This window comes from Rattus rattus, chromosome 17 (assembly GCF_011064425.1).
Source record: "Rattus rattus isolate New Zealand chromosome 17, Rrattus_CSIRO_v1, whole genome shotgun sequence".
NCBI lineage: Eukaryota > Metazoa > Chordata > Mammalia > Rodentia > Muridae > Rattus > Rattus rattus.
Window position 1 is genome coordinate 34,363,435 of NC_046170.1, and position 18,183 is coordinate 34,381,617.

At 45.7% G+C, this 18,183-nt stretch overlaps 1 protein-coding gene across 1 annotated transcript in view; it reads left to right on the plus strand.

The window, feature by feature from the left end:
* Wwox (WW domain containing oxidoreductase) overlaps positions 1 to 18,183 on the plus strand; it is a 914,000-nt gene that overhangs the window by 278,048 nt on the left and 617,769 nt on the right. The window contains exons 7-8 of the mRNA XM_032888027.1: positions 104 to 289; positions 6,417 to 6,681. Of these exons, the coding sequence (XP_032743918.1) occupies positions 104 to 289; positions 6,417 to 6,681 (451 nt within the window). The remainder of the gene's footprint in view (positions 1 to 103; positions 290 to 6,416; positions 6,682 to 18,183) is intronic.

Genomic DNA, 18,183 nt, shown 5'->3' on the forward strand with positions numbered 1-18,183 from the left:
TTGGAACTACGTAACCTCCTGCCTTGTTGTTTCTAAGTCAGTGTGTATGGCGCCTCGTTTTCAACTGTCCATCTGTGCCTGATGTATTCATTTCCTCATGCAGGCCTCTTCATATACTTGTGTGTAACGCGGGGACTTTTGCTCTACCCTGGAGCCTCACGAAAGATGGCCTGGAGACGACCTTCCAGGTGAACCACCTGGGACACTTCTATCTTGTCCAGCTCCTGCAGGACGTTTTGTGTCGCTCAGCCCCTGCCCGTGTCATCGTGGTTTCTTCCGAGTCCCACAGGTGGGTTTTGAGTTTGACTTGATATTTTCCAGCTGCCCCATCGTTTGTGCCATCTGAAATCCCCTTCAAGACGCACACTGAAATTAATTTTGACTCGAGGCTGGAGAAAGGGCTCGGCTTTTAAAAGCTCTAACAAGTTCAGACCCTAACCTCTAGGTCAAGTGACGTACAACCACCTGTGACTCCAGCTGCAGAAGATGGACCACCTTCTTCTGCTCTCCGAAGACACCAGCAAACACACACACACACACACACACACACTCACACACTCACACTCACACTCATGCTCACACACAAATAAATCTTCTAAGTATACTAGTTTTGACTCGTCTCATTGTGAGAAACATGAGCCTGGCCTCATTAATTTTTCTAGATCCTTCCAGATGTGTGATCATGGAGAATAGTTTGGGGGAGGGCGACTGTCTAGAGCAATGTAGAGTGATTTTACAATTATACCTTAGGCTCCCCATTGATTTCACTCAGAGATGGAATAATAATTGATTAAATCTGAATGGCATGACCTTTATTGATTTGTAATTCAACACCTTCAAAGTCTCACCGAGAGGAGAGCGCGTTTATTCTAGCAGGGGAAACAACGCAGTTAAGGGCCGCGCGAGATGAAATCCAATTGTTTTATAATGAGAAATTAGGGAATTCAATGCAGACATTAGCCGCGTAATTGCAGAAAGGGAAGGACTGTAGTTAGCGTGGATTGGAAATCTGGCCATGCCTCTTTCGGTTAGAATTTCAATTTACACATCAGATGGCGTTGCTTTCTGATTACCATTAGACTATTCAATCGACGAAAGAGACATCTGAAAACATCACCGTGTTTTCAACATGTTTGTGTGGGAGTTGGATAAACAACTCTTGGAAATGCTGAGGGAAGACAAAGGATTTTCAGGGCTCAGAGGCAAGATTTACAGCTTGTGAGGGATACTTCACTTCCCTGTGTTCTTGGTGTTGGGGGTAGGGGGAGCTTTACCTCTTTTAGTAAAGTAGCTATAAACGAACGAACAAACGAATGAACGAACGAACGAATGAACGGATGAATGAATGAATGAATGAAGTGCCAGGGACTATTTTCTTCCTTTTCTCCATCTTAAGTCCTGAAATGTTTTGGTGACCCAGAATGCAGCTTTTTTTTTTTCTTTTTAATCATACTTCCATAAAAATGTAACCCCTGGGACTTTGAAGAGAGAGACCAGCCAAGGGTTAGCTTGAACCCTTTATCACTCCCAAACACAGGGGCTTATGGTGTAAGTGACACGCCACAGACAGATTTACTCTTGCCAGTTTAAATTTATGATGGCTTCAATGAAAGAGAAACAGGCGTCATAATCCTCCCCCGCCCGAGAAGACGCGAAACATCTAGTAATTAGGCAGTAACAAAATCTGGCTAGGCATATCTTTGCAAATCACACCAGGTTTGTGAAGGAAAAGGAGTGCCCCTCCAACCCTCCTGCAAAGCAGTGAAGGAGGCTACCGTGGGGGTAGGCAGGAGACAGAGCTTTAGAGATAAATCTGCCAGCCACAATCGCTTACCAGATGTGGAGGGCACCACGGGATATGTTTAAATGAGCTGGTATTTAATGGGAGACGGTATGGAGGTGTCACCTGCTCACTTCCCTCTGTATAGCTCTGTCTCAGATGCCGTTTCCTGGGACACCTTTGTTCTCACTGTAACCGCAGTGTAATTCCTGCCTACTTGGAGATCCACGTCTTAATTTCATTTTAAAGATGTGTTTGAAAGGAAAGACGTTGGTCTCCATTTCTAGCAAGGCCTACCTGACGTATGTGAGAAAGGCCTGCACGTGTGTGCTGACTGGCTCTTGTTGTCTGCTTTTTTCTCATTAACATTTTACAAAATATTAATTCCTACAAGCCAAACTGTTTATCAGCCTTTTGTGGTATCCCTGCACTTCAGAGAGCAAATGTGAGTGCCGGGCACACAGACAGCGCTGGATCACGGTGGAAGGACCCAGAGCCTAAACCAAACTGTAAAACACAAGTGCTGCTATCTAATTACCTCCATAAACCTTGGCGGAATCTCTTCGTTGGAGTCAAGACCCCCTGTTAGGGGAAAAATAAAGTCCTATGTTTGCAGAAAATATCATACTGGATGCCCTCGGGCGAAATATTTATTAGCCTCTCTCTCTCTCTCTTCACTGTGTTTTACGTACTTATTTGGAGTCTGAGCAAGTGAATTGAGTTTCTGCCTGTCTAAAATATATCATAATGAAATGGGAAGTTGGCTCCCTCACTGTGGAAATTTTTCAGATAACAATTAAAATAGAATGAGAAGAACAGAGAACAGGTTGCACTGTTCCAAACAGGCCCAGCATTGTGAGGAGACAGGTACATGCTGTCAGAGACACAGTTACACACATACAATTATATGCATGCAGTCAACATGGGACCTCACATAGCCAGCTACCTTGAGTTCCACACTCAATCCCTCTCCGCAGTCTTACATGTGTAGAGCATCCTACACATAACCGCACAATACAGTCACATACAATCATACATAGTCCCACATATAATCGTACCCTACCGCATATGTAAACTCTCAGATACATAGGAACACATACAATCACAATCAGAAAGAGAAAACCTCATAGAACCACAAAGTTATATAATCTCACCCACAGCGTCACATCCTCACACACATACTGCCACACACAACCACACACACTGTGTCATATACACAGTCACACACAGCCACAGGAAACCACACAGAGTCACAGAGAGACATACATCTTGGTCGGTCACACGTGATCCACAACCAATCATAAACATTCAGTCACATAGCCACATACGTATGTCTCATCACAAATACACAGCCTTGCACGTACAGTTACACACATGCAGAATTTCCCATGCAAGCTTATTCCTGCTCCTTAAACACACTGCTGTTATCAATGCAAGTCCATTCTCATTGTTTTATTTCTGGAATTAAGAATTGTTTCGGCTTAAACAGAGACATATGTAAAGAAATGAGGCTCTTCCGGGGCACTCAATATCTGGAGAGCAGGCGTCAGCTGGCCTCTCTGTGGATGACAGGGACACGGCTCAGACCTTGCTTGGCTTTGACCGACTCTCAACTTGAAGTCAGAGCAGTTGGCCCTCAGGAGCTGCCTTGCTGACTCTCCAGCAGCCAGAGTGATGGGTCACATTCCTGAGTCCTCTTCCATTTCTTTGTGTGCCTGCCCTTCTTAAAAACTGGAAGCCTAAACTAGCGGAGACCCCCAGGAGCCTCTGGTCAGTGAATCCCACTGTCTCATCTGCAGCACTAAAGAAGCGATAGGTAACATACGTAAGCCCAGTTATCCACAGTCATTAAGCCAGCCGGGACCCCATCCTACACCAGGAGACACTGCCTACAGACAGATGTGAAACCCAGAACGTTGAGACAGTGATCCTCACGGGCGGCACTACCCAAGAAGTGAGACCCAGACGCAGACCCAGATGTTTTGTAATAAGGGACACTTGCCATTTGTCATTGCCATTCCCTTGGTGACATAAGCTTTGCAGAATTCAGAATCTCAGCATTCAGCATCTCAAGTGTCACTAAGTCCTGGGAGAGGGGTAATTAGCTTTTATTAATGTGACTGCCACCATACTGTGGTGCTTTGAACGAGAATGTCCTCCATTGTCTGGACATTTGAATACCTGACGGGAGCCTAGAAGACAAGGTGTGTGTGTGTGTGTGTGTGTGTGTGTGTGTGTGTGTGTGTGTGTGTGTGTGTGTGTGTGTGTGTGTGTGTGTGTGTGTGTGTGTGTGTGTGTGTGTGTGTGTGTGTGTGTGTGTGTGTGTGTGTGTGTGTGGTGTGTGTGTGTGTGTGTGTGTGTGTGTGTGTGTGTGTGTGTGTGTGTGTGTGTGTGTGTGTGTGTGTGTGTGTGTGTGTGTGTGTGTGTGTGTATGGTGTGTGTGTGTGTGTGTGTGTTGTGTGTGTGTGTGTGTGTGTATGGTGTGTGTGTGTGTCTGTGTGTGTGTGTGTGTGTGTGTGTGTGTGTGTGTGTGTGTGTGTGTGTGTGTGTGTGTGTGGTGTGTGTGTGTGTGTGTGTGTGTGTGTGTGTGTGTGTGTGTGTATGGTGTGTGTGTGTGTGTGTGTGTGTGTGTGTGTGTGTGTGTGTGTGTGTGTGTGGTGTGTGTGTGTGTGTGTGTGTGTGTGTGGTGTGTGTGGTGTGTGTGTGTGTGTGTGTGTGTGTGTGTGTGTGTGTGTGTGGTGTGTGTGTGTGTGTGTGTGTATGTGTGTGTGTGTGTGGTGTGTGTGTGTGTGTGTGTGTGTGTGTGGTGTGTGTGTGTGTGTGTGTGTGTGTGGTGTGCCAGTGTGTGTGGTGTGTGTCAGAGACATGATGGTGTGTATGTTTGCAGAGAGTGAGCCCAGAAGACAGAGAGTGAATGCCATACACTGGACCCTGGGGTACTTAGACTGTTGGTTTTGCTGTATTCAGATCGTGACTATGCTCTGGGTCTTGGCTCTTGAAGCAAGGAAGTATTTAACTTTGTTTTGGTTTTTCAGGAGCTCATAGATGAACGGCTCAGTTTTTAAAGGAGATTTTGGATTTTAAATGAGACATTGAATTTTTGAAGAGCCTGAATTTTAAAGTGTCTGAATTTATAAAGACTGTGAGACTTAATGTTATGTATGTTTTTATTGAGAGATCCTGGGGATGAATGAGAAAGAGAGGTTGTGACTTAACAGCGTTTGTTGACAAGTGGTTAATTATGCTGGATAATTTGTTGTCAACTTGACATAAGATAAAGTCATTGAGAGGAAGGAGGGTCAATATCTCCATAAACTGATGTTGTAGGCAAGACTATAGAGCATTTCCTTAATTAGTGACTGGCGGAGGAGGACCCAACCCATGGTGGTGGTGGTCCATGGCCTCCAAATCAGCTCCTTCCCCCAGGTTTCTGCCCTGTTGGAGTTCCTATCTTGACTCCCATTGGTGATGAACAGATAAACAGAATCCCAATAAAACCTTTCCTTCTGGTCATGGTATTTCTTCACAGTAGTATTAAGCCTAACCAGGGTCCTATACAATACCCAAAGTTAACCTAGGGAAGCCAAGTATGGGAGAGTTCTTAAACAACTATGATATCTATCTAGAACATTCTGTTTTGGTTGTTTCTTATGGCCTGTGTATTGTAAGGACAGTCATTGCTTTCTTTTTATTTGGTTGTTTCTTTTTCTGACAAAGAGAAAGGCAGGTATAACCGAAGCACACAGCTGGTGTTTAATGGCTCTGTCAGACTCTATTATAAAACATCACTTACTTACTTTGATTTGTGCGTATCCATGCCGTGACAGCAGACTCAGCCAGAACCCGTTTCTGGCTTTGTTTACACTTATCTTTTACACGGGGAAGACTTTTGATGGCACCTCACCAAGGTTACAATCCTTTTATGATCATTAATTTTTAATCTGGGAAAGAGTCTTGGAGGCAAGATGGTTCATCTGTGTTAACTTGGATGCGCAAATGAAAACACACAGAACTCTTACATTTGGCTACAATAACCAGGAAAACCCTGCCAAAGGTTAGGGGTGTGATATTGTCCCCCTAATGCAGCCACCTTTTATTTAAAGCTTGGTTCCATTTAATTATCCTTGAACTTGTGGTTGAAGATCTTGAGCACACACACACACACACACACGCACACACACACACACACACACACACACACACACACACAGAGAGAGAGAGAGAGAGAGAGAGAGAGAGAGAGAGAGAGAGAGAGAGATTTTCACTTTTGATTTCAGATTTTATATTCAAACTCAGTCTAGTCTGGAACTCATATAGCACAGGCTAGCCCCAGGTTCAGGGTGATTCTCCTGCCTGAGCTTTCTGAGTATTGTGATTACAGGCTTGAAATATGTAGTTGGAGGTTCAGTGAATCTTGGGTTTATTTGGCCCACTGAACTTGTGGGCGAAGGCTTATCCTTCCTCTTTGGATCCAGTGAATTGGCAGTGTGTTAAAGTCGCCACCTCCTGTTTTTAAGGAACATGATTGTGAGATATTCTAGATCAAACCTCTGTGAGTTGCTCAGATTTCAACTAATCCAAAACCCTGTGAGAAGCCACATCTTCGGTGTTCTACGTCATGCTCTCTGGTTTTCAGATTCACAGATATTAACGACTCCTCCGGGAAACTTGACCTCAGCCGCCTGTCTCTATCGAGCAGTGACTACTGGGCCATGCTGGCTTATAACAGATCCAAACTCTGCAATATCCTGTTCTCCAATGAACTGCACCGTCTCCTCTCCCCACGCGGGGTCACGTCCAACGCACTGCACCCTGGAAACATGATGTTCTCAGCCATCCATCGCAACTCATGGGTGTACAAACTGCTGTTCACCTTGGCCAGGCCATTCACCAAATCCATGGTAAGTGCGTGGCTTCTGGAACTTCCCAGACATCTTTGGTCAACATCACAAAAGGGCCTGGAATCCCAGACCTGCACGTCTAGTTGTGATCTCGTTGTCACGAGCTGCTGTGGGCCTGGTATTGAGTGTAAAGGCATCTGACCTGTTCATTCATTGACTAAAGCTCTCCAACAGGTCTGCCATGTTTAAATTGGGTCTGTTGCTCCACCATAGACTCGTCTTGGATAATAGATGTTGGTTGTCAGTGTTAGGTGGAGAATACCTGAAAATCTTGGAGGTTTGTGCTGAAGGGCACTGCAATGGTTTGTTTTCTCTCAGTGGGATTTCTGCGTCGACACACAAACTTCAAATGCCAACTCTGGAAAATACAACGCTATGTGTGCTTTGTGTTAGTTGAAAATGTGGACTAGGGAGTGTTAGTAGATACTGCTCTTCTTGGTTCAGTGAGGTTTTCATGTTGGATGTTCTAGATGATTCTTGTAATGGAAGTCTGGGTATAGCTCCTTCCTGGAGAAGGCTTTGTGGCTAGAGTGTGGTTTATCCTTCATAACCCTGAAGACAAACTTGGATGAATCACACCGCTGTGGTTAGAACTGAAGCATTCACAGAGCTAAATGGGACGCTTGTACATTTCCGTCGGGTGTTCTTTTGATGGTGTGTCGAACCTCTTCTGTGAATTCATCAACCAATGTTACTTGGATGAAGGAAGTGCATGTTACATAGCATCCTTGGCCAGCCGCCCTTCCGAGCTTGGGGTCAGGTCAGGGGGATGACTTAGTGGGATAAGCATGTTCGGAATAAGAATTAAGAAATAGATTCAGGTGAAAGCTAGGGTGGCTTTACACATTCACAAGCCCAGTGTTATGGATCTCTCAGGGCCTGAAGTTCCAGGTGCAATAAGAAACCTGCCAATAGACAGACAGACAGACAGCCTGACTGACTGATCATAAATACAGTAGAGAGTGTTAAAAGAAGAACTCAACATCTACCTCTGACTTATGTACAAATAACGTTTACTTGCTTGAAGTATTTGTCATCTCTGAGGCTCACTGCCTCAGTCTCCTAACCTAGGCCTAGTCCTGGAAGCTTCTAGCCTCTGCACAATCTTATCTAGGCCTAGACTGTTTCCAGCCTCTGCGCCCTGCTGCTGAACAAGTTGACTTGTTCTTTCTGAGCTCTGGCTCAAATCCCTTTCTGTGAGAACCGAATCAATCTGGCTTCTCTTGGTTTCTGACTGAACTGCTCTGCTTGGCCTCCCACTGACCGTGTCAATCTGTTCTAATCTTCTGCTCCTTCTCATTCTCTGCCTCATTCTGTCTTCACCTGTGTCTAGCTGTTCTCTCTCTCTTCAACCTGTCTCTGTACAACAGCCGGAGTGAGTACACCCTGGGATGGGTCACATCTGACTGACCACAAGAGCCACTCTCTCACGCCATCTCCCTCACGCTCCTCTTGTTGCTCTCATCGTGATAAGATATGGAACAGCAGAGGCATTTCTGCCATTTCAATGGAGCCGTATTTTGAGACACAAATCATGTGCATCAGAGTTCCCATCCCATGTATAGGATGGATTCCCAAATGCCAGTCAAGCAGGTAAACACCCAGGTAACTCTCTAGCCTAGGGCTCCATTTGCTTGGACTCCTTCTCCATCTCACGGACTGAAAGCATTTTCCCCGTGGCATGGGCATAGCTTGGGTATTCTCTCCATTGTACAAGGCCCAGGGAAGAAGAAATCCCACCCTGCCTGGCATTCAGAAAGCCCAGCCTCCCTCCTCCGTGCAGCCAGCCCCTGTAAGCATTAAACAGCAGTGTTTCAATATCAACATCCCTTCTTTATTTGCTGTGACTCGCTGTGACTATGGTGATTTTAGTTACCGTAATTAGGTCACCCTTCATGGAGTCGGGCTATTTTAAGTGGCTCTTTAAGGACTATTGTTGCAGATCAGTAATTTTACAATTGGATGCTCTCGTGCAACTTTATTAAATGTAATATGTCTTTTAAATGTTGCCCTTTTACAGTTAGACGTTTCTAATTGTTGCTGTAAATGCATTATCACTTTGAAATTAATTAATTTTTGCATTTGGGCCTCCTGCAGTATAATAATCACTAATGAGAAACTCACAGGGACTAATTCTCAGCACAGCGCCCCCTACCGGCAAGGTCGTGTCTCTGCCACCCTCTTTCTCCAGAGGGCCACAGGACAAGTGTCCTAGGGGTTCCCGGAAAGAGGTGATTATTCCTCCTGCCTCGAATTTATGATAAAATAAAAAGAATGAGCAAAATGAAAATATGCTGTTTTAAATGTTGTTTAAGCCAAGATTTTTTTCCAGCAGCAGTCAGTCCCTAAATGTCTTAAAGGAAACCAAAGTTTGCTGAGAGTATTTGCATGATGAAGTCGCGTCATGAGGGAACTTCTTGTTGACATCTCTGCCTCTAAACTGCATGTGTATTAATGTGTGCGTTATATGTTAGCATGCATGGTATAGCTGTGTTTACAAATGACATCATAATTACTATAAACCTGACCCATACTGTTATCTAATGGTGTAAGAGACTTACCAGGGTGTTTTGGCTATTAGTATGTGCTACCTTGTTGAGAACTTTGAAGCTCCCAGCTAAGGGGCACCTTGGCAACTCCCACCTGACCTCGAGATGCCTCAGGTATCAATATCTGCATGTTTTCCCCTCACAACACTTCTGTGGGGTCAAAATAACTTGTGTCTGGGCCAGAAAAAGCTCTGAGAGCTTACCTAGCGTGTTCAAGAAAATGCCATTCTTGCCCCCACAACCTCTGCCAACTCCTTCCAGCTCCATTTCCTTAGTCAAACACATCGTAGCGCCCCCGCCATGTGTGTCTGATTGTGTCGTTGCGTTTCCTCTTTAAAACATTTGACAGCACCTTCTTGACCCACTCCCCTCTTTTTTTCCACATTAGTTTTGAACTCTGGTAAACAACCTCCCTGCCAGAGGTCTGAGGGCCAAGCCAGCCCTCTGTGGCTCGGCATGTAAATTTCAGGTTGAGCACAGTCACGTGCCTCGAAGGGTGTTTGAAGCAACCAAATATTTGTGTTGGCAGGTAACCGTCGGAAAGGATATCATGTGTTAGGGTAACAAGAGCTTAGCAGATGTTTTTAGGGAACTGTGTTTTCATATCAGTTCACGTTTTTAAAAAAATGGCTCGAGTTTGTAGATCTTCTGAAAGGATTGGGTTTCTCTTCTTGTGGCCATGAAAAGGCTGCCATTGTAGGGAGCCGTAACAGATGTGTGGCTACCCGGCTAATGGATGGGCCTGCGACGCTGGGTCCCGTCGCAGAGTTATAAATTACAAGCAGAGAAAGCACAACATAGCATTCTCCTAACGCTCTGCAGAGCCACGCTGGCTCCCTCTGCCCTTGAATAACCCGCGGCCCAGTGATTTATAGTTGGACAACTTTAAAACATAATGAAGGGCCTAATAAATGTTGATTTGTTCTTTAAATTGCTATTTTAACAAAATACATCTCTCGGAGGCCTGTAGCTAGCCACTCCGGAGGTGCACTCAAGGACCCACCTCGTGTCCGAATCTTTATTGGTACATCGGCGTGCCCCATGCAAGGAGAGAAGGGACGAACAGCGGCTCTCCAGTTTTCCTTTTTCTTTCTTCCTTTTTCTTTTTTACAGTTGAGAGGAGAAAATACATTCTGCAATGCGGAAATCCATATTCCTTGTTAATCTCAGTAGTTTGAGCCTTCCGAGCATGGGTGGAATTCTCTGATTTCCGTGCTTCCCCCAAGCCAAGGTATAGCAGGAAAATAGACTTTTGGGACCTCTGTGGCCGGGCCACACGTGAGCTCTCTCACCATGGCCCCACATACAGTGGCTCAGCTCTCGTCTTACAGAGGGCCACCTTCCTGCAGCCTCAGTCAGCCTTCTTACCTTGGCCTAGGACTCATTAGTCATTGCTCCATTCTTCCAGGGCTTTAACGTGCGTGGTGTTTGCTTAGTCTCAGGGCTAATCTGCATGTGGCAGATTTCAGAAGAGCCAAGAACTTGGGATCTGTAGGCGGCTTGTTTTAAAACTCAGTTCCCCTGTTTCTCTTCGGTCGTTTTGTAATAATTCAACCTGCCTTAGGCCAAATTTCTGTATCGGTTCAGTGGCTATGAGAGCTACAAGCTCTTAATTCACATCGAAAGGTGGTTGGAATAAGATCTGGGGGTCTTATTTAATTTCTTCATAGATTCTGAAACCATGAGGCATCCAGAGGTATGTTTGGCCCCAAAGTGTGCTTAGGAAGTGACGATCACTGTGATCATTGTGTCCCTTATGTGTCCTGAAGGCAAGGTGGGTGGTGTCATTCTCCTACTCTCCCCTTCCTCCTTAGGAAGAAGATGCTGACTCAGAGCTGGTCTGTGAGTCCTCTTTCTCTGCTTCCACTGTGTGAAACTAGGTTGATTACCCTGTTCCTGGTGCATGGATAGAAGGCTAGGAAAGCACAGGCGTGACTACTGTCAGCCTTTACAGCAAGAAACGCACGCTGATGCTAAAATAGAAGGATCAGCCGTCCTGTAGCTTAGACTGTGTACTCACAGCACAGCCATGAGAACATACGAGAATTAAACAGACGGAACCAGGGTTCCAGCCCCAGCTCCAGTCAGCCCAGCCGTGTGTTCTTTCCTAATACATCTTTTCATTCTGGAATATTCCATCGCTTCTACTCTCGACCACTCTGCTCACCCTGAGCCATATCCCGGAAGCATTTGAAGTCTCTCACACTAGAATAAGAGTCTTGTCATGTGACGTCGTAAAAAGAAGAAAGAAAAAAGGCAGGAAGTATCAGGAGTCCCTCAAAACTACAGGCTCCACACTGACTATAGAGTGAGGGGCCAGACAGTTCCATTTCCCAACCGTTCCACATCTGTAACCACCAAAGGTAGTCCCTATGTGCTTTTGTTTGATATTCAAACATGGCGGTTTTCTCCTTACATCACTGTAAAGGAAAGATGTTATGTGCTACAGGGCGGTCACAAGGGTGCTCTTTGTTTCCAGTCTCTCTAAGTTCCGAGGGTGGAAGAAATGGCAAGGCCAGGTCTCACTAGAGCCAAAAGCCCCCAGGCTCCTGGCTACCAGCCACGACAGTGGATTCCCTCAGAGAAGCATGTTTGAAAGGAGGATTATTTATGTTGAGATCTAGCGAGCTGTGGAATAGTTAGGGAACGTTCTAGAGGCAGGCAGCTCTCATATCAAATATCAGCCCTAACTCATGAGCAAGTTTCATACCTCCATTAAGAGACCCGTGAAATAGCACGTCTCATGCCCACCTTATGGACTGCGTTGAGCAATGAAGAAACCCACGCATGCGCAACATCCGGAACCCGCTAGAGAGCTGATAAGCATCATGGCCTTATTTTTGCCCCGTGGTAAGAATCTGGCATTGTGAAGGTTTCATGGCAGCTGCACATGGAAACTCACAGTGTAATCTTCAGTCCGCATCACAGTGACTAACCTAGCTGGCATGGTGGCAAAGTCTATCCATAGCAGAGGGAGCGTGGGGCAAGTTTGTCCACGGTGGCAAACAGGAAAGAGAACTTGAGCTGGAAGTGGAGTGGGCCGTAATTCCTTCCCCAGGGCTCTAAAACCAACCAGCAAGTGCTGGGCTATTGAGACACCTCCCAGCCAAGCCACACTTGATGGGCAGTTGCTATGACTGTCCTCCACACGCCATAGCTTCAACTCAGTTTTGTGGGTATGCGATTGATAAATACAACCCCCATCTCTTTTTGGTATAAACATATCCTGGGAAGTGTTTGCCCTGATGAACATATTTGCTGCCTCTCTTGGTTATCGTGCATGTACACGTATGGATATATGTGTATATATGTATGTGTGTGTTATGCATATGTTTTGTGTATCTATATGTGTATGTATATGTGTATATATATATGCATGTTTATATGTGTATATATGTGTATGTGTGTGCATGTCTCTTTATATGTGTTTGTGCATGTATGTTGTATGTCTATGTAGGTACACATACAGATACATGTATCTGTGTATATATGTATGTATGACTATGTGTGTATATGTATACATATACATAGGTATGTGAATGTGTATGTTCATGTTAACAACTTAAGATCTACCCTCACCCATTTCCAGTTCCACATATGTGATAGATGGTCATGTCACTGGAATTTGGAGGGGTTCCCTTAGTGGTTCCTCGATGATCCAGCGGGAAACTGGGGTCAGAATAGACTAAGTGGAAGCTTGAAGACAATTACTAGCATTTAAAAGAGAAACTCCCAGGGCAAGAAAGCTGCTGAGGAAAAGACCGGCCATGATGGTTGAGCTAAGCTGGTGTGGAGGAGGGTCATGTGACAGCGGTAGCCACACAGTGGAGAAGCAGGGTGCTTTAGAGAATGACTGAAGCCCAAAGTGTTGGGGAAAGCTTGCCTGGGACAGAGATTTAAAAAGATGAAAAAGAAAAGTTGCACTCTGTTGAGTAATTCAGAGGAACAGGCCAACTTCCAACCAAAATGGCTGAGCAGTTTGAGAGACTGCACTAGCGGTGGAAAACTTTCCGAGGAAGAGTATAGCATCTCATTAAATGGCAGTTGTTCCGCCCGCCTGTTTGGCCAGCCTTCCGGGCAGCTCCTTGGATAGGTGACTGAAGCTCACCTGGAATGTCCTTTCTCCATCCGGACAAGGACTCCGCTCTCCTGACCTGAGGCTTCTGCTTTAGTGTCTTCATCACACACTGAAGCATGTTCAACGCTCCCTGCCCCTCGTGCTGTACACACGTCTGTAGCATTGCCCTTCATCCCTGGCTTGTTCCGCAAATGACTTCACTTCCTGTTGCATCTTGATAGGTCTCCACCAGGTGTCCCTACTCCTAATGTGGACCCCGTGCCTGTCCCAGGTGTCATTCTCCTGAGAAACATTGAGCTGACAAGCCCCTTTTATACAAGTCTGAAAACTAAACATGTCGCCAAAAGAGGATGAGGTGCAGGGTGTGTGTGTGTGTGTGTGTGTGTGTGTGTGTGTGTGTGTGTGTGTGTGTGTGTGTGTGTGTGTGTGCCCGCGCCTGCATATCCACATGGATACACTTTATTTGTTTAAGACATTCAGAGTTGAGTCCGCAGAGCCTCACGCTGGATTTCAACGTTTCACTGTCCAATATATTTTTATGCGCTCACGGACCATCAAAAATGCCTTTATGCATATTTATTTTGCTTTGTTTTGTTTTGAGACAAAGTGTCAAAACAAACAAATAAACAAAAACCTGGAGTCTGGAGCTGTCCTTGTAGACCAGGCTGGCCTAGAACATCACCAAAATCTGCCTACCTCTGTGGCCTTATTTAGTGCTTGAATTAAAGTTGTACACCTCACATCTTTAGTTTTTGAGACAAGGTCTCAGGTAGTCCTGGCAGACTTGAAGTTCCCTGTGTTGCTAAGACTGACCTTGCAGCCACCTGAATTTCCAGCATGCTGGAGTTAAGAGGCTTAGACCAGTTTCAACCTTTTATTTGGGGTGGGGGGGACCTGCTTGGCCCCTACTGACAACATATGTCAACTAGAGGAGAAATTGTCTTTTTGAAAAAATAGAGGTGGCTTTGTGAAGCTGTCTCCCCAGTTCTACAGGCTGGCTGACTTTCTTTCCTCTTCTTTTCTTTCCTTTTCTTTTTTTCTTTTCTTTCCTTCCTACTTTTTTTAATTCTCGTTCTTGTTCTTTCCTTCCTTCCTTCCTCCCTTCCTTCCTCCCTCCCTCCTTCCCCCCTCCCTCCCTCCCTGCCTTTCTTCCTTCCTTTCTTCTTTCCTTTCTTCCTTCCTTTGCATCATAGCGTTTCAAGTCTAACTCAGTCTTTGTTCCTGAATGAGCACCCAAGAGGAGCAAAGCAACCGTCTACCCTTAATGTGTGTGACAAATCACTTAATGAACATTTAACCAAGATTTGAAAGGCACCAACTTTATCTCCCTCTTCTTTTCTCCCACAGACCCATGGGCAGTCGGGTAGCCCTGCCTCTCCGTACCTCGTCCCGGCCCTCCCCTCGTGTCTCTATTCAAGCACAGGCCGCCTTTGATCCTCCCCCTTCAGCTTTCTTTTCTCCAATTTCATACTTCTTTCCAGTAATTTTTGGCCTCAATGCAGTTTAGATGCTGGAGGCCAGCATGATTAAACAAATGCCCAGAGTTTGCGTTGTTCCACGATTTTCTGGAATATTCTTTCATGAGCACCAATCTCTGTATAACTTGCTGGATACGTCGTTGTCTCCCCCCCCAACCCCTTGGACCTCCTGTGAGGTGTAAGGTGATGTTTTTCTAACACAAATAGAGGAGACTCAAACCCAAGTACCAGTATGTTTTCAGAACAACTCTGTCCTCTTGCAGTAAGAAAGAAATGTTCTGTACAAACTAAGGGTTGACCACTTTGTCTCTGCTCTCACCTAATGGAAGTTTAGAGTCTTCGTTATTTACGTAGCCTCCAACCCTACAGCCAAGCTGATAGCAAGTCAGGTATGGATCGCAGAAGGATTTAGACAAACCATGCATCAGGGCGAAAAGAGAGAGTGTGTGGTATAAAGCAAGGGTACTCCCCAGGGCCACAGTGTCCCTTAGCCCGGCAGAACGCTCCCTCTGCAAGCCAACTACAGTCCCACACCTTACTTCATGTTTGTTAGATGTGAGTCTCTGTGTCCAGGGATGCGAGTGCTGGGGTTGGGGGAGGGGGAGGGAGGTGCGCATGGGAGAGCGTCTTGCAGCCTGCCCACCACTGTGGGAGTTGCATTAACTGGTTCGGTTTTTATCTTTTCTCTCTTTTATGGTTGTCCCTGTTGTTGGGGCTCTCACAGGCCCTGACACAGAGATCCTTGTCTGAAGCCAAGACACTTGCTGCCAGCGCCTCCGTCTTGCCTCCTGCTCCCGCTGATCACATCCTTCCTGTCATCTGCTCTCACCACTTCCTGGACAGACAGAGGTGTCCGATGCCCCGCTTCCTTCCCTCTGCATGTTTATGCATTTCTGCCTTGGGATGGGAGATAAGACAGCGTCCCTTAATAAGAAGCCTTATGAAGACAGTGGAAGGATATGGACATCATGTGTGCAGCACAAAGTCCATGTCCTGAGTCGATTTAGTAGAGGGGTTAACTGAAGGCCGGTTTTCCAAAGAAAATCACATTGCTAACATTGGTTAGGAATTTTACAAATTACACAGAGACTTAATTTCTTTTAGTAAATCTAGATAAATCTTGCAAACAGTCTCAAGCCCGTAAGGAATGTCATTCTGCTTCCTGGGGCCCCGAACCCTCTCTAGGATCAGTCCTTACTGCTGTGGGCTGCTGTACTGTTTGAGCAAAGAACTAAGTAAAGAAGACAACGGTGTTTGTTTGTTTGTTTGGTGTTGCTTTTTACTTTTTTCAGAAGAGGTTAAGTTGATTTTAAATGTTAAAGGTTTTTGTTTTTTCTCCATTGCCTATACCTACCCATTGCATCGCCTAACAAAATATCTTATTCAGTCATCTTCGGAATTCTCTAGAAATATCAAGCCATTCCTGTCAAGTGGAGGCTTTCTCCTTCTTTGTGCACCAGCCAGAGGGTTAATCCCACGATCAACATTTGCTTCTTGACTTTCCTGTGATGTGGTTTCTTTAAGTCTCTTGAATCATTTACATTGAGAGAGAGAGAGAGAGAGAGAGAGAGAGAGAGAGAGAGAGAGAGAGAGAGAGAGAGAGAGAAATGTTCTTTAAGAAGTCCAAGTTATCCCCAAGAATATATGGTGTTTGTTCAGCTGGGGAATCTTATTTATTTGAAGAACAGAGAGAAAACTCTTCTGACTGATCAGAAAAAGGGGGAAGAATAAACAACGTCAGTGTCCAAGTAACCTGAGCTACAAAGTTCCTCGCTTTGGAGAAAAGTTATAAAAAGCATATTTGCCAGATCCAAAAAAAATACCGTCCATCAACTGCTGAGACCAACACAATGTTTTCTTAGTATTCTCACTCTTTAAAAGGAAAAAAAAAAGCCATAAAAAATCAGGGAACTCGAAAACGTTTTTGATGTTTTAATATTCTTAGGCAGGTGAACATGGTAAGTCTGTTTTTTCCTCTCCTGAGCTGGGCATCCTCCCTTGGCTCCTGTGTGGGCTGCGTGTCACTGATCCCCCTGTCGAGTCTCAACAGCTATAAAAGACAAGAGCTAATGGAATTAGCATGTTTGAGATCTCACGCTAACCCGAGCAGATTTCCTATAAGAGAAGGGTTTGTGAAGATGTTCAAAGGAGAACAACTACAGCCTCCCCTGGGAGGATTACCTTCTCCAGCAGGCACCCGTGAGGGCATCAAAGCTTTCTTCCTTTCTGTCCCTTGGTTCCAAGGCTCAGGAAGAAGCTGGCAGGAGTCTTCTACTTGAAAGGGATACCCCCTTCCTCCCGGGCTCCCTGATTCTGAATCACTGGTGCACATTACCTAGGCGTGTCTCACCTTCCCTCCCTTCTCCAGGGCAGGAAGAGGGTTCCTCGGGTTCATCTTTGGCCCCAGGGCGATGGGATGCCATTTAGATCCAAAGCCGAAACAAACAAACCAAACCCTCAGAAACTGAACTCACTTCTTCCAGCTCCACCTGACCACTGCCTGTTTTCCCTGGTGCAATGGAATTGTTAATTCATTGTGGCAGAGGTCCCCCTGAGAGTTTCTAGCCGATTAAGTAGTTCTGGGAGACAGTACAAACACCTTGCGTTCACTAGGACTGACTGTACCAAGCATCCTTCAGGCATCAGACCACTTCCCAGGTTCCCAAGGCAGGCGGGAGTGGGGGCAGTGTGCTTGTCTCGGTTTGGTTGGAATGGGAATCAGATGCGGCAGGAAGGGCTATGCATGGACCTTGACTTGAAGGAGGATCCAGGTTCTGAATGGATCCCAGCAGCCCCTACCCAGGAGGTCTTTCTGTGGACTGTGAAATAGAGAAGACATTAGGCACCTAGAGTTTGTTGGAGATGAAGGCAAGGCTCAAACCTGGGCCACCTGGCACAACTTGAACTGTTCATTTGTTCCACATCTTGCCAGCCACGGCATCCTTTCCTGACTGTCCAGATCACAGAGGACAGCTGTTGTCAAGGACGCTGTCCATTGCCCCAAGGAGCTGAAGATCCGCGGGTGCCAAGCACCCTTTCGTCCCTAATTGCAAAGGACATCTAGGAGGACCCGCCACACCCCTTCCATTTGATTATGACCTTTCAACAGGATTTGCTTTGGGGGTGCCTATCCCACCGCCCCTTGGTGAGGCATTCTTTAGTGTATTTAACTTTGTGATTTTTAGGGCTGTGTGTGTAAAGCAGGCTGGCCTCAAACTGACAGGAGTCACCTTCCTCTGCCTCCTCAGTGCTGGGATTAAAGGTGTGCACCACCAGCCCTGGTCAAGACTCTCTTCATACAGACCAGCAGTCACTTTACCATGATGTGTTCTTTTGGTTGGTGTTGGCCATAGTCAACAAGAGAGGTCATATAATATAGAGAGACTCTAGGAAAACC